General features: G+C 46.7%; 1 protein-coding gene across 4 annotated transcripts in view; it reads left to right on the forward strand.

The window, feature by feature from the left end:
* LOC119196623 (transcriptional enhancer factor TEF-3-like) overlaps nucleotides 1–16,462 on the forward strand; it is a 29,305-nt gene extending 12,843 nt beyond the window's left edge. For 3 of the 4 annotated variants that reach the window (XM_062563033.1, XM_062563034.1, XM_037452447.2), the window contains 10 exons: nucleotides 2,858–2,922; nucleotides 4,706–4,777; nucleotides 6,113–6,247; nucleotides 6,479–6,522; nucleotides 6,808–6,869; nucleotides 7,072–7,202; nucleotides 7,823–7,996; nucleotides 11,806–11,946; nucleotides 13,258–13,410; nucleotides 14,993–16,462. In XM_062563033.1, coding sequence (XP_062419017.1) covers nucleotides 2,858–2,922; nucleotides 4,706–4,777; nucleotides 6,113–6,247; nucleotides 6,479–6,522; nucleotides 6,808–6,869; nucleotides 7,072–7,202; nucleotides 7,823–7,996; nucleotides 11,806–11,946; nucleotides 13,258–13,410; nucleotides 14,993–15,106 — 1,091 coding nt within the window. In that variant the 3' untranslated portion in view covers nucleotides 15,107–16,462. The remainder of the gene's footprint in view (nucleotides 1–2,857; nucleotides 2,923–4,705; nucleotides 4,778–6,112; nucleotides 6,248–6,478; nucleotides 6,523–6,807; nucleotides 6,870–7,071; nucleotides 7,203–7,822; nucleotides 7,997–11,805; nucleotides 11,947–13,257; nucleotides 13,411–14,992) is intronic. The other variant, XM_062563035.1, reaches the window with a different exon arrangement.
* The last annotated feature ends 478 nt before the right edge of the window (nucleotides 16,463–16,940 follow it).

Raw genomic sequence — 16,940 nt, forward strand, 5'->3', positions numbered from 1 at the left:
ACCTCTCCCTGACCTCCACCAACCGCCCCCCCCCCCCCCCCCGAAGACGAGGCGGAGAGAGGATCATCATTACATTTCATTGATTTCAACTGAAGAGCAGGTCTGTTCGGGCGGGACTGAAGTCATGGACTTTGGAGCGCTCTGATTCTGCTGCCGCTTGCTGTCAGACACTTTTAACGCCCCTTAAGTCATGTTTCCAGAATCAGATCCCCCCCCCCCCTCCGGCAAGTCTGTGACTCAAACAACACCAGAATGCGGCCCAGTGACAGACGATGGTATAATGTTCCTACCGACTTTCCTGCAGCCTTGGCTGCCGCAAGTTTCCTGTCTGCGCCGCTCCCTTCGGAGATCATGATCTCATCGCTGTGTGAGCGAGTCTCCTCTCTGATCTCGCGGACGTGTCGGAGGGGTATTTTTGATGGGGGGGGCGCCCTTTCAGGTCATCTGATATGAGAGCACGACGCGAAGCCTCTCTGACCGCCGTCGTTTACACGCCACAAAACATGTTCTCCAAAAGAAAAACCGTGGTCGTGGTCGTTTAGAGAACAATAAGAGGATAGCCAACACAGGAAATTCAAAAAGGTGCGTAGATATGCACCCGCTTCTTGAAAACCCTCATTGGACACACAATGTTCATCTCACTGTGTGCCCTGAGTGAAGTTCCCAGGATATAAATGGCTGGGAACTGCAACCTAATGTTCATCTTAGCTCGAGTACTGGGGAGACTTTGACAACCTTTTATTGCGAGGATATGTGGAACAAGAAATGTGCATTTAGGGGCCTCAAAAAAAAAACCGTCCAGCGAGGGCACGTCCCGATAAACACCGAACGGTCGAGGAGCTGCCGCTCTGAGAGGAGAACGAGATACGAGAGACGGAGTGAATGCCGAGACTCGGCCTGGCGCGTGTTAGTGAGTCTTTGTCTAGTGTGCAACAGTGTGTCCAAAAGTGTCTCGGGCCTTTACAAGGACTCAGATCCACCACTCTTGTCCTCTTGTGCTCTCCGGAGCCACAGTCAAAGTCTCACTGTGCCGTTGTGTGATGCATTTGTTTGGTGCTGATTCATTGCTGATGTAACTAGATAACTGAGAGATAAGAGAGTCCACGTTGTAATTGTGCATTAGCAATGCCGTTATACTTGCAGGCTTTTCTCTCTATAGAGATTTCTAAAGCATTTGGGATGAGAGCACTTTGCTGGTGGTCTTGTTGGGGGGCCTCTGTTGGGATGAGGGGACAACACGTGTTTAAGTTAACTAAATAACTTACATCCGCGCTAACTGGGAGAACTTGGTCATGGTCTATAACTACGAGAGTAGTATTTTTATAGACCCTCTCACTTGACATTTGACTTGTTTCCACTCTGCTTGTGCTTTTTGCCCGTGTGCGCCGCCCTTTGTTTTCAGACCTCAGTAAAGTACAAGGAAAATGATTCCAACTATGAACACAAAATTATCCTTTAAAAATTGATAATTAAAAAAAAAATATGACTTACTGTATCAACAAAATATGAGAAAAGCTAACATGTAACATCATCAAAATCCTTTATTGGCTTTAAAAAGACTTTTGCTTGATAGATCACCTCCGGGCGGCTAAACCAATGTAAAGTTATGACTTAGCAACGGTAAAAGTAAAATACCTTCCAAAAAAAAGGAGCAATACGGGGAAACTCACATGAGCACCGACAAGCGCTCCGACATAAAATCTGATCACTTTTACTGGCTGACAAAATGTCTTACGGGGGGGGGGGGGGGTTCATCCAAGTTTCAAGTTTCCTCTTTTTACCCCGCGGGGGGTCTGGGGCTGATGGGGGAGGTTAAACGAGCGCTCTGAGGTCTGACCCCAGCGTCACTATGTGAGGGAAAATCTGATGGGTTTGAGCCCGGTTGTGTGTCGCGACTGATCCCCGCGTTAATTCACACGGAGACGTGGCGCCACGGGAAAAGTGACGGTGTTTAAGAGGTGTGTGTGGACCCGGGTGTGAGAGCATGTGTGATGACCTCCGTAAATCATGGTGTGTGTGTGTGTCTGTCTGTGTGTGTGTGTGTGTGTCGCATATTCCATTATTCCCAATAAATTCACCTAAATAACCTTTTTAAAGAGGTATGTGGTTTTTTTATATACATCTAAAATGGCCCTTATTCTTACGCGTGAATTACACCCCCAAACCCTTGTATAATTATGAACCGTCTTTTTGTGTGGTTTAGTTTTAGAGGTTGAAATGGGGGGGTACGTGGGGAACAAGCTCAAGATTTACTGCAGGCGTAAAGGCATAATATTCCATAAACATTGACACACACACCAGCTGCCTGGCCGGCCGCGGCCTGCAGGCTTGTCCGTCCCGCGTCCGGCCTCCACCTGCTGTGCCAATGTGACCTGTCCGTCAGCCGTCAGAGCGGCTCGCTGCACAGGCAGATAGATGCACGTCCTCTGCAGCGTGGCCGCCGTGTGTGTGCGTGTGTGTGTGTGTGTGCATGTCATGTGGGCGTGCACGTATGCAAACCCTTGCAAATATGTGCTCGGCGCGGACACGGATTAGGAACGTGTTTAGGCAGCGAATTTACCTAATTATGCGGTGACTTCAATGACTGCTAATAACTATGTTTTACAGAAAAATGGCGGCCCCATATGCACGTCCTCATTACTCCCTCAGGCAGACTCACTGAGGATGAGTTGATGTTTAGCTTCATCAAACACAGCTTCATTTCTTCGGTTTCAGTTTAAGTACAACACGCCATTTGTTTTGTCATTTCCTTATTTATTTTTTTGGTGTAACCAGAGGAGATACGACTTGTATTTGTTTGAGGACTGGATCTTACTACTGTGTACTAAAAGGCTGTTGTTCTTCCTGCCCCTTGCAGGACGAAATGAGTTGATCGCGCGGTACATCAAACTCCGCACGGGGAAGACACGGACCAGAAAGCAGGTAAGTTAAGGTAACAACCCCCCTATTTTTGAACTCCTCAAGGAAAAAAAAAAAAGGAATCCGCTGCTGAGTGATGCCTCGACACCCTGGGTACCCCCCCACCCCCACCTCCCTCCCTTCTTATACACACACGTAGATGCTGATCATGTGTCAGTGTTGGTTCTTCACCACCTCCTGGATCTGGTGCTTGTTAGAAGGGTAAAGAAGCCGGGATGGGGGGGGGGCACGGGGATCGCGACGGGAGGCCGAGACGGGGCTGGACGAGGGATTTGGAACTTTACCCTCCCTGCGGCATCCGATATGGACGGACTGATCTATGGGCAGTGATGGATGTGGGGAGTGTGCAGGGGGGGGGGGGGGGGGGGTTTCCGGCTAAGGGAAGGATTATAGATGGAAGGTGCGACAGGTTGGGAGGGCGGGGGATAGAGAGACACCTGCTGGTCCAACAGCAACTTTAAAAAGTTCAAAAAATATAAAGCAGCAAAGGTTGCAATGCAGCAACAGAATTATTTTGTGTAAAATATGATGAATGAAGCCTGTAATATAAAATAACTAGGGCTGTCAAAAATAGCGCGTTAACGGCGTTAATTAGCTGTTTGTTGTTAATTACGTCAATTTTTTTGACGCATTTCACGCATGCGCAGTGTGACAAATTATTCAGGTCCGGAAAGAACCTCTTCTTCTAGGGAATGCACTTCATCCTATACAACACATTACTGCCACCTGCAGGCATATGTCAGGCCGTCAGGTTCAGCAAGTTGTTTGCGCCAGAGACCCGCTCCCCCCCCCCCCCCCCCCCCCCCCGTTCTCGCGCAGCAGAACAGAGAAGAAGAAAAGCTCCGCCCAGCAGAGCAAGAGCAGCGCTGTTCTGAATCATGCGGAGGAAGAGAAGCCAATGCGATCTAAATCCTCCCAGGTATGGGAATATTTCACACTGAAATGGGGGTGGTAGCGGATTTCTTTGCAGCGCCAGTCGTTCTAATCGCCGCGCTCGACTTCAAGGTGTAACCTTTATTATTGTTCGGTCTGAAACGGCGCGCCCAGTGACGGGTGGTGCAGCAATATTGTTGTTCGGGTGGAAATCGGGAGAAAGGTCGGTCCGGGAGATTTTCGGGGGGGGGCTTTGAAACATCGGGAGGGTTGACATGTCTGGTCATGTCTGGTCATCGCAGGAGCACAAACTCACAGCAGAGTGGGATAAACTGCAGAGGCTCGAGACCCTTCTAGAGCCATGCAGGGAAATCAGTCTGTAACTTATCAAATAACATTGATTTGATTATTTTCTGGAATGAATTAAAAAATCAAATATCAATAACATATATTTATGTAAAAAATAATAATTATGATAATAATAATGATAATTATGTATCTGTGTCCTGTTATTTATCTTTAGTATGCATTTCAGAAAGAAAAAATGGTTAGGATTCAGGTGTGATTAATCATGATTAATCCACTGAAAATTCTGATTAATTTGATTAAAATTTTTAATCATTTGACACCCCTAAAAATAACACAACGTAACTGCAGAAATACAAACAGTAATATTGAGTTATTTTTTTTTGTATCAATTTTAAATTATTTTAGATGTTTGAAATAGTCAGAAAGTCAGCACAATTGTTAGATCTAAATCTTTGTGTATTCAGAAGGTTTTGGATTCTGGGCTGAAGCTCAGGCACACGCTGTGATGCGCTTGAACCACGTAACTCATTTTTTTTGGGCTTGAAACACGTCACATGGACGTACGCGACGCTCATCCGCCCTGCTTTCCTTGTCGGCCCTTCAGGTTTCGAGTCACATCCAGGTTTTGGCCCGGCGGAAGGCCAGAGAGATCCAGGTGAAGCTGAAGGTACGCTACGTGAGTCAACTTCTTTTTGCCATTTTATATCAACTAACTGGAAGATTAAACATTGGTCCGTTCAATTGGATTAAATCCCTTATTTAAACCTGTGCCTGGACAGTTCAGATTGGCCGATGCTCACAGGCAGAGCACACAATAAAGCTCATGGCTGCGATTAGTGTGTAATGTTTTACTTTTTTTAAATTATATTTAATTCACTTTGAGCCGCAGCAAGCAGAATGAGGATGATAATGTTATTACTCGGTATTATTCCCTCTTATAATACAATTTAATGTTTTGTCCACGGTGTGGCCCCTGCGCGCTGCCATGTATTCACATCCCATTAAAGCAAGGTTGGGCGATTTAATTGGACCCTCTAATTGATACGGCTTTTTAACGGCATGCTGATGTGTGAACACATTTCAGGAGGCCTGGGACTCACGGACCAGACAAACCAAAGGCAATTGCGCAAAGAAGCGCAAATGAATCCCCGCATTGCAAGTACCTCAATAAAAGTGTTGGTACCCTGAGGGCTCTCACACATCCCCTGCGCCCCCCCCCAAGTACTTTCTCAGTTTACATTACTCGTCCGCATGGCAGCGGGCAGCGGGCCTCCGGACTCTCCCTCGCGGCCAGGGTTCAGCTGGCAGAGCCCTCCTCTGGTCACAGGGTTGGACTCCGTGACGGGCCTTTTTTTAAAATAAGTCTTTGGTGTAACTGAGATCTCGACCGCATGCATACACCCCCCCCCCCCCCCCCCCCACCCCATATTTCAGCAATGCCCTTGTGTTCGCAAGTTCTGGGAAGAAGAATGCACCAGGTGGCCTCGCCCGTTGGGGCTGGGCGGCGGGTGCTTGTAGTCGTCGCTGGTTCGGATCCAAAAAAACCAAGAGGTGTACAGTGTCACTTTACAGGGTTACACGGGAAGGATCGTTTTGGAGCTGTCTCCTTTTTTTTTTTTTTTTAAACCCAGTGCCCGTGGAGCGGTTTCGATGCAATCATTAGCATATAAGCATATTAGCCATATTTCCCCGTCCCGTATGCCGCTGTGACCTCCAACAGAAGCCGGTTGTCATCGCCGCGTTGCGCCTGCCAAAAGCAATAAACTTAACTCTTGAACCAAAGGCCCTTGACGGTAATATCACCTTCTCTTCGGTTTCGCCGCCTGGCACCGACTCGCCGATGATGCAAGCTGGCCTCGATGCCTCCTTTCTCCCTTTTTAGGGCTCTGCTCGCGCTGCACGAATGGCGGTCGGGTGAGCGCGCTCCCCGCAGCGCGTGTGTCTGTTAACGTCCCGTCCGTCTGTCTTTCGCTCTCTGCCCCCCCCCCCCCCCCTACCCCTACCCCGTTAGGACCAGGTCGCCAAAGACAAGGCCCTGCAGAGCATGGCCACCATGTCCTCGGCCCAGATCATCTCGCCCACGGCTTTCCAGAACAAGATGGCCCTGCAGGGCCTGTCGAGGCCGGCTTATCCCGCTGCGGGGGGGGTGAGTCCCCCGCACCAAACATCTCATTTCAACCTCAAACCCCATCACTTGCGATATGTCCATCCATTTTCGTTGGATGATCTTGAAATTTCACACATTTTAGATTCATGAACCTTCAATGAACTGGAGACACATTCAGTGTTTACAGTATTTCATTTATTACTTATTATGAAAACTGCTAGTAGGTGGAACTGTGTAATATAAATGTTTTTATTTTTTTTTTCATCCCAGTTTTGGCACGGGGCCCTTCCAGGACAGCCGGGGGGCCACGAAGAGTGAGTAGCCAAATCTGTCCGCCATGAAGCGCCATAGTGTCCATCGGCCGTCTCTCACGCAGATCAGCTCATTAACCATCAGATGAATTTCAGAATGAACCACATCAGTACAATTATACAGGAGAGTCTTCAGCTGTCTGACATTCAGCCCCCCCCCCCGGCCCGCGTCTTTAGAGGCCACGCGGTCCAATTAGTACACGAGACGGGAAGGAGGGGGGGGGGGTCGTGAGGCCGAGCCGCTGCATAACGCGCCTCTCCCTCTCTTGTCTGTCCCCGTCTCCCCAGCATTAAGCCCTTCTCCCAGCAGAGTTACGCCATGCAAGCGTCCGGCCCGACCCCAATAACAGGTGGGTGCTCTTTCTCCCCACCCGGCAGTGTTGACGGACGGCTGACAGCCCGGCGGGGCGGTAAAGAGCTCGCACGGAGCTCCGGGGGGGGGGGGGTGGAATAGCTGCAAGTATCGCAGCGTCTCATTTTTAAGTTTTTTTTTTGTAACATTGTCACACTCAAGCCGCACATTTAAGCACCCCCCCCCCCCCCTGTCTGCAGGTTATGAGAGCACAGCAGGGCTGTCAATGTCCCCTGGTGCCCCCCCCTGGCTGGGCAGAAGTATTGCCGGCTCCAAGCTGCGAATGCTGGAGTTCTCGGCCTTCCTGGAGCAGCCGCAGGACCTGGAGAATGTGAGTGGACGAGGAGGAGGGGACGTTACTTTATTTCTCTTGACACAGGACTTTATTCATTTATTCTTTGTATTTACTGTCACGATGGTTCTTGCCCATCAGGTGTCTGACAGCAAAAACTATTTACTCTATTTTCTTTATTAATTGTGATTTTGCTAAAAATAATCTGCAAGAAACTATTTTCATACACATGGCTTATATAATATAATAAATGACATTTTCATATTTTGTATATTATATTGTGTGTGTTGCCATGTAAGAAAATGTATTAGAATAGCAACAATAGTAACACAAATACTCAGACCTCAGCACAGAGCCGTTTGAAATGAAACCGATAGATTGACTAGTTTGATAGATTGAAATTATTAACAAAAAGACGTCACGGATGTCTATGAAAAGACTGAATATTGTTGCTTAAAACTAAAAGATTTCAAGATAGTAGCTATTAACACACAAATAAAATCAACTGTTCATGGGCCAAGCAAGTGGAGACAGGTGATGGGATGTTACATTAAACGTGTTTCAATGGAACAGCAGGGCCCAAAGTAACAGATGTCCCAAAGTGCGTTTAGCAAAGCGGACATTTGTTCATCTCCTGCCGTGCACTTTGGTCTCCCCAGTTCAACAAGCACCTGTTTGTGCACATTGGCCAGTCCAACCCGAGCTACAGCGATGCCTATCTGGAGTCTGTGGACATCCGGCAGATCTACGACAAGTTCCCCGAGAAGAAAGGAGGCCTGAAGGACCTGTTCGACAAAGGGCCACACAACGCGTTTTTTCTCGTCAAGTTCTGGGTAAAATAAATCATCTTTATTTTTGAGAGAAATCCAGTCCTGATCAGCCCAATCCCATTCTGTTAGCTCCCTTGATTTCCTTTTTTTTAAAATTATTACGTTGGATAAATTGTTTCAATGTCAAATGAAAAGCCGTTTCATTTGTGCAAAGCTCAGTCCTGTATCATAAGAGCACATAATCCTCCCAGAGTCACGGCGCTGAAGTGAGTCAACAGCGAATGCTCTTGTTAATGTTTTGTAGCACCTGTCGGCTGATAATGGCACCGGCGGTGTCAACTTTGTTGGGATAGTTTAAGCCTTGGAGCTAAAGGAACTCAAGTGTGATTTAAAGCCAGATTCAACAGAAAGCCAAACGCTCCCATGACCTGATCGCTTGGTTCATTTGCCGGCAAAGAGGGCAATGCAGCTCCGACGTGGGTGTATTTGTGTGTGACTGTCAGGTGTGTGTGGGTGTGTGTGTGTGTGTGTGTGTGTGTGTGTGTGTGTGTGTGTGTGTGTGTGTGAGCGTGTGTGTGACAGCAGCCTTGGGGAGAGTGGCAAGTCTGATCTTTCACCAGAGGAAACGTGAAACCAAGCACCTGTCTCAGCGCTATTAGACCACCCCCCCCCTCCTTAACTTATTTATAGATATGCCCCCCCCCCCCCCCAAATAAAACCACACATACATACACATACAGACTAAGAACTGAAGACATATATTCCTGAATATAGAATAAATATTCAAACTGTAAATGGGGCGTTGAAGAGGAGAGCGAGAGACGGACACAGGAGGAGAGTGAAGGTGAAATCAGTCCCATTTCTGTTTATCACTGACTGAAGTATCAAGAAACTGTAGATTTAGAGCTAAAAGTGCGTGATTAGCGTCGATTACTTCAAACAAAGATTGGATCAACGAAAGAAGAAATCAAATCATAATCAATTGAAAGTACAAGATGACAAACATCATCTTGGTTGTCAGACTATTTTAATTAGCAGGTGCATTGGATTAATGACCCTTTATAACCTGTGGACGACCTTTACTTGTGGTTGGAAACTCATTTAGTTCAGCAATGTATTATTTCATTGACCCACGTATATGAAAGCAAATAAAAACCCAAACAGATCTCACTGCTGCATAAATATCCTCCTTCCATTGAACAAGCTACCGAGCACAATCAATGTCAATGTCAATGGGGCCTAGCAGTACCATGCACTCTGCATGTATTTTCATCTTTACTATGGGGGACGCGGGGGGGGGGGTCTGCGTGCTCTGACTGAGCCTTGAGAGGTTGTCCGAGGCTATAGGCGTCGTGCCTAGCGTGCTCTCTGCCTGCTGTGACCTCCCCCCCCTGGGAAAATACTGGCTTACTGGCAGGCCCCCGTTTCAGTAGCACCTAAAGCACTGACCCAGACGGCCACCCCAGAGAACACCACCATGAACGATGTTAGTCCTACCATGGTGTCCATCGATCACGTCAACGTGCTCCAGCCTCACCAGAGCACAGATCTGACACCATGTTGAGGCCACGTGATGGTACAGCAGTATTCTGCAGGTCTATCTTTAAATAGCGCTCCGTAGAGGAGGTCCTTGTAGATCTCAGCAGCCTTCTGAAGGGGTTGTGGATCCTTTTGGATAATGCTGTTCTGAGATGTTGAGGGTGGAGGGGAAAGAATGCCATGGCATCACCTTCACTGCTGCTTCGTCCTCTGAACGGGTTGCGTTCGAGGGCCATCAGATCCGGTGGATGGTCTCACGCGGCGTTTACGGCTGCGGTTCCGAGTGCCAAAGACGCTGAATGTCAAGTTCAACTCGTTGCCCCGCAGTCTCACACCACCAGGTGGCTGCTTTGTAGGCATGTACACGCCCCCCCCCCCCCCCCCCCTTCCCCCCCTTTCCTCTCACATGTTTTGACCGCCACATTATTTATTGTATGGAGATAAAAAAGCCATTGGTGAGTGACACCACCGTGAAAGAAGTCTTCTCCCGTCCTTTGAAAAAGCAGCTGGTCAAGCCGTGGCATTTGATCCAGGGGTGAGCCGCTAGAGGGGATGAGTGGCCATATATCACCAAGAAAAAAAAAAGGGAGCGAGAGGGCAAGGGACACAACGAGGGACGTAGGGGGGGTCGCAGATATGTGGCGGGAGGGGGAGGGACAGCAACAGGTCATCCGTCGATGAAAATACTCGGTGATGCCAAAGGCCTTTCTGACACACTGTCCCCTCTCTGTTTGTTCATTTCCACTGCTCCAATTCTCAAGGCATCCGTGACAAAACACAGAAAAAAATGCTACAAAACCGCCGGGCATTTCAATACTGGGAAAAAAAAAGCACAAAAAAAAACACGGCCGTATGAAATAAACCAAATGAAATCCTCAACACATCTGTAAATGCGATAACCGCATTACGCCATTTAAATGGCGCCTGCTTTTGACGCGGCCGCGGCGGGACAACCACATGGTAGGTTGAGTGGCCTGGGGGGCGTCGCTGAGGCGCAGGTCGCCATGGTGACGGTGACAGGCGGGCCCCGGCCCGCCTCCAAAGCTATGGCCTCGCAGATTGAATTTCCAGCCAGACCCCCCCGGGCTGTCGGCCCGCCCCGCGCCCCCGCCTCCCCCGCCTCCCACCCCCCCCCCCCCCTCGCAGCGCCCCGTGGGCCTGTCCTAACGGATCGTCTCGCGCCTTTGAAGTGCGGGGGGGAATCCGATTTGAGCCGGGCCCTGCTAAATTGTTACACAGCACAGCCTGCCCGCCGTGATCTAATCAGCCAATTGCACGCTGCTTGATTGTAATTGGATGAATTCCCTCGCAGGGCTGTTAGGGAAGCAGGGAATGGCGGTTTGGGGAGGGTCACCAGGCCCGAGGGATGAAGACAAATAGAGGAATTACACAGGCCGGGGATGAAGATGAACGGCGTCGTGAGGGCATTGAGAGGAGGCTGAGCGGTGTCTCAATGGCCCATTAGGAGACAAGAGCCCGACAGGGGGGGGGGGGGGGGGGGGGGGGAAAGGTAAGACAGCCCAGCTGTCTGACGGAGGACACGGACGCCTCAGTATGATCCAAAATCAGATTATATGCTACTTGCCTTGATTCAAACTCAACCCGGTGTAAGGATCAGCGGCGGGTGAATCTCGACCCACGTGAGGATGAAGATACTTGACTCCGCGCAAATTCAACTAGTGAGGTCATGTGTTTGAAGTAGGAAGTGTCATTGGATCAGTTTCAGTCGTTGCTAAGCATCATGCAACAAAACAGGCCTTGTTTCTTTTTTTGAAGATACAACCTAGCTGAATTAAATATGAAGACCCGCTTTCAACAGCTAAGAAACGTATAATAATATATAACACACACACACATATATACAATATAAACTTTTACTTTCATTTATAAAAGTTTGCATCCGTGTGCTCTGCTTCTCATGTGGATGTTTCTTGATGTTTATGACTTCATGGGTCATGAGGTTACACCTCCGGATGCTCCTCACACACCTCACTAGCAGATCGACTTATGGATGGATGTCCTGGTACTGTTGGTGGAAATTGATTGATGCTATAGCTAACTTTTTTTCGTTGCATATATTGATAAATAGGTGCAAAGTGTGACTGTAGATTTTGTTGTGTTTAAAACGGTAAATTTTCTTGATTTTCTTGATTATTCGCGAAAAGAAATGCACAGCATCTTGTGAAGTAGGCGGGTAAATCGGGGCCGTGGATCCTCATGCATGCCCCCGTGCACCAGCAGGCTGCGACAGTGGCTCCTTTGTCGGGTCGGACCGATGGGCGCGTGTTGGTATTAGTTGATCCTGACGCGGGGTTTGTTTTTCGTCCCTCCAGGCGGACCTCAGTATCAACCTGCAGGATGACAGCAGCTTCTTCTACGGGGTTTCCAGTCAGTATGAGAGCTCTGAGAACATGATCATCACCTCATCCACCAAAGTCTGCTCTTTCGGCAAGCAAGTGGTGGAGAAAGTGGAGGTAAGACAATGGGGGGGTTCTCATTTAAACTAGTCGGGTGTGTGCCTCTATGTCAGCAAATGACTCTGTGTTTATCATGAAACATTATAAAGCTAAAATTACCCAAATTACTTCACCATCATAATCCAGATGGGAGGAAGTCGTGCTTATCTATTGATTGTTTTATACTGGAAAGAGTCGTACAAAGAGACTCTTACAAAGAGAGTTATTATTTCTGAGTCCTGAGTTGCAGCTTCAATGTCATGAAGTCTAATTCATCTTTTAAATATTTGTTTCTTGTTTATTGGTGAACCTGAACGTTCAGAAAGACCGGAAGCCCTACACGTCAAAGACGGTTTGCATTGCTGATTGCTCAATCACTTTGGGATATTTCAGCACCAAGAGGTCACGACCAAGTCCAAACACCATTGTAAGAGCCATTATGCTCTCTTTTTGACTGTTGTAGTTCCCCTGGAGAACACTGGGTGGAGTATGGGTTTAAGGTGTATGTAGATAATCAGGGAGCAAGGGAAGCCAGGTGTTGGGTTTTACGGTGTATATAGATAATCAGAGAGCAAGGGAATGGGGGTGTTGGGGAAGCAAACAGTTTTTGACCGTGAGGATCAAGGGTGAGGATCAAGAGTCATGGTGCATCAGAACTATGGATTGTAACATGTTTGAGCATCAGAACTGAGCAAAAAATAAAGAAGATAAAATGCAGTATTGGACTGGAACTGGATTCATTTGGAACCACGCGTCAGATAGCCCTACAAAACACCTCTACTAGTGACAAGATGGTAAATTGTCGCTACAACCATTATCACTCAGAGGGGTGAATGGCTGCTCCTACTGCGGATGGATTCCACTCAATTACCCACTGATCTGTAGTCAGGAAGCAGACGGGACTAACACATCTCCCCGGCATGACTAACCGCTACGCTCGTTACGTTAACTGGACGAAAAAGTGCCCCCCCCCCCCCCCCCCTCTCCCGCCTCCCCCACTGCAGCTGCGTCTGATGGATTGCACAATATAAACACACACACACGTGGCTAGGTAGAGCCATCTGATGATATTTAATGGCTCCGTGATTTGATCACTGTTGTCACAAAGAAATGTTTATTGCCATAACCGGCATGCCATATGCTGCATTCATTATATTAGATCACAGTTTATCGCATCCATGTTCGCATCCAATGAATCAAATTGCGTTTCGGTGGAATATGTGTTCCTTCTTCTTTTACAGAAGTGTTTTAAATTCTCTTAGCGCATGGTATATGTCCTCATGAATTGGGCGGCATGCTTTTATCGTGTCTTTGTTTTGTTTTTTCTAGACGGAGTATGCGCACTTTGAGAACGGACGCTACGTGTTTCGGATCCATCGCTCCCCTTTGTGTGAATACATGATCAACTTTATCCACAAGCTTAAACACCTGCCGGAGAAGTACATGATGAACAGCGTACTGGAGAACTTCACTATCCTACAGGTATCCTGACAACAGCCACCAGGGACATACTGTACCTTAAAAGTGTGTATTGGTGCTGAGGACTGCTCTTCTGGTCTTATAAAAACATTTTCAGTTATGCTGTTAAATACTAAACTTAACTAAAACTGGTTTTATAGGAGCAATGTGTTGATATTGTCACCAATAGAGACATGACGATAAATGTCACGTCTGAGGTATCAGACGTCATTTCTGACAGCGATGATACTGTAGAAGATTAAAGTTGCCGGTAACATCCAACATTCCGAGATTTCTCGTTCCCCCCCCCCCCCCCCCCCCATTTCCTGCCCACACAATTCTGTATTTGTTTGTATTTATGCTAAGCTAAGCTTAAATCTGGGACTAGGGACACGAGAGTGGAATCAATTATCAGCAATTGCTTTTAGAAACTTGAATACGATACCAGCGTAGTGATTGAGGAACGTCAACGAGTAATCACGTCTTCTGTTCGTAGAATGTATTTGCTCTGCTCCTGAGGCGTAAAGAGGCATAAACCCGCTGACTTAAAATGTTTTTAGGATGTGAGTCATTGTCTGCAGCTCATTCGTGCCTTGAAAACATCGTTCATATAGTTCTATTCTAATATGACTAAGGAGATGAGGCACATAGGGCCACAGGGACATTTGTAAAGAGGGAAACAGGGAAAGTGCCTTTAATCCTGCTCTCAGAAGGAATATAGTGACGCCGTGATATTTCAGATGGAGTTTCTTGCAGAGTTTAAATATTTCATCCATTCTACTGTAAGTTTGGAGTTTTTTTTTTCTTTTTCTGAATGAGTAGTCCTTAGTAAAGCGAACAGAGGACAGAGGGAAGCGAATAGACCAGAGCCTATCGCCATAGTAACAAAGTGGTCCCCCGAGCACCAGGGTTCAAAGAAATGGGTGTTCCTTCCGTCGGAGGGCTGCATTCCTTCAGGACGGGGGGGGGGGGGGGGAGACAAGGAGCATATTGAGCCCACGCTGACGGCAGCATGTCTCTGAATGGGCCGATTTACGGCACACAAACACATGGGCCCACTGGCCTCAGACACGCGGGAGAGACGACGCACCGGTGCATTCGCAGACTCCGCCCTGTGTTCAGTGCAACGTGCACCGAGCGGATGCAGATGCATCGGCCCACTCCCTCCTGATGTGTGTGTGGACGCACATTAGCACATAGAACGGCAGGACTTTTCAAACAGACATCATGCATCATTTATAATTCACTATTATTTAATATTAATGCTATCATAGATATTAAATTAAATAATTTAAGTTAAATTAAATCATTTAACTCTCCATTAGGGTGAGTCCTTGACAAAAAGCTATCGAAAAGCAGCATTTGAAATATTTGACCAATTTATGTTTTTCATTTTGTACGTTTTTTTTTATATATAAGTATACAAAATATATAAAACAAAATAAATTATCATTGAGATGTTTCTCAAACGCACAACGAATTACATGCTTCTCTGCTAACTAGAAGAAGAACACATTCAAATACAAGTAACCAAGGTTACAAGAGTTTTAACCCCAGCCCCCAATGATTGACCGAGCAGTACCTTGTGTGTCTTCTTTGTCCACAGGTGGTGACCAACAGGGACACACTGGAAACCCTCCTGTGCATAGCCTACGTCTTTGAGGTGTCCACCAGTGAGCACGGCGCCCAGCATCACATCTACAGGCTCGTCAAAGACTGAGCCGGGCCTCACAGCTGGGACTTGACCTGCTCCAGACCACTCGTAGCACCTCAGTGAGCAGCAACACTAAACAATGGACTACTCCCCTCCGTAAGCCTATGAGCTGAGAGCCTGCAACTCCATCAGAAGCCCAGAGAAACACGGGCTCTGTCGGCAGGAGCGCGAGGACCGCCGGGGGGGGGGGGGGTAGAACAGGTGGATTTGGGATCGTGGAAGCTGAGAAAAGGCATTTGTGTGGAAAAGTGGCAGGTGAAAAAAAATAAAAATAAAGAGAGAGAGAAGAGGACCACGATGCGCCGTGTTCTCTAAACCAAAGGAGCCCCGAACAAGACCTGGATGAGAAAGTTGTCATTGTTGGTGTTTTTCATCTCGTTTTACTAGTGCTTGTTTTTTGGGATTTAAATTATTTTAAAGACGTGCATGTGCAGGGGGGGACGTCTGCCGCGGATGAGTTTGGCTGCCTCAGGGTGCCACCTAGTGACTTAAATATAAATAACAATGGGGCGAAATAGTAGGAGTACACTGAAAATCCCTCCTTTGCACATCCATGAAATATCACTGTTTTTGTGCCAATAGTTTGTGTTATTTTAGAAGAGGCGTACAGTGCCACATCCATCTCCTCTCACCACAGTTCTGAAGATAAGAGGCTAAAATGATTTAAAAGTGCTACTGCGTTTACTTTGTTTGACGTTTAATGTTAAATGTGTCTTGTATTGTCTTACTGTTTTTGATTAAAATGATCTGACTACCACAAAAGGCACATAGTAACACTGCTAACTTGAAGCAGACTGAGGTCTGTGAGCTGATTACAGAGGTTTACTGTAACTGCACGTTGCCCTGAAGTGACGGATGAAAATACAGGTGTTTCTTACATACGTAACCCATCTGTTGCCGTATTTCTTTCTGCATTCAATATTCTGCAATATGTGACATACTCATAACAACCCATAATGTGTTTTTTTTATTTTTACGTCTGCCCTGTTTCTATAGTGAAGTATACTATAGTTGGGCTGCAGGGATCATGAATGTAACTTTATGCAGAGATTTCTCGCCACACATGCAATCCACTTCATTTTCGAATGTTCTGTTAATCCCACCTAAAGTCCCACAATGCAACGCACAAATGTAATGGAGGCGCTGCTTGCAGCTGAAAAACATTAATAACAGATGTTGGGGAGACAAGTTATAGAAGACATCAGAATTCAAAAGGCTAAATAGCTTCAACAATCATTTCCAGTACTAATTCATCCGTTGAGTATTTAAATTGGCAGTTGTTCCAAAGTCACCCTATTATTATTTTTTAATGTAGGTACACTATCTAATTTGTATAGTAAATGAAAACATATTATATAGGGCCGGGACTCGATTAAAAATATGAATCTAATTAATTAGAGGCTTTGTAATTAATTAATCGAAATTAATCGCATTTTAATTGCATAAATATTTGACCTGAGAATTGTGAGAAGTAATTTTTTTCACATGGATTTTTATTTTTGTTCAACCAATTCCAGCAGACAAGTGTAGAAATAGCATATTTAGAAATATAGTACTTTCAGAAATTCAGGTAGCCTATAGGTAAGTAGACCTTCTGTAAACTATATTTTTTTAAGTAGACCAATACTTTCAAGTACATTCAGAACATTGGATATTTTTTCAGACGTGGACTTAGTTACCTTGGTCCTTAAACCAGTCATCTGGTGCAGTGTGGGTTGGGTGTGGGTCCTTGTACTCTGGTCGGGCTAACGTCCACGCTAGCTGCTAATTGTTTTGCGTTGAGGTGATACTTGAGGCTCGATGCGAATTCCTTGTTGCACAGCTTGCACACAACCATGCT

This window comes from Pungitius pungitius, chromosome 6 (genome assembly GCF_949316345.1).
Source record: "Pungitius pungitius chromosome 6, fPunPun2.1, whole genome shotgun sequence".
NCBI lineage: Eukaryota > Metazoa > Chordata > Actinopteri > Perciformes > Gasterosteidae > Pungitius > Pungitius pungitius.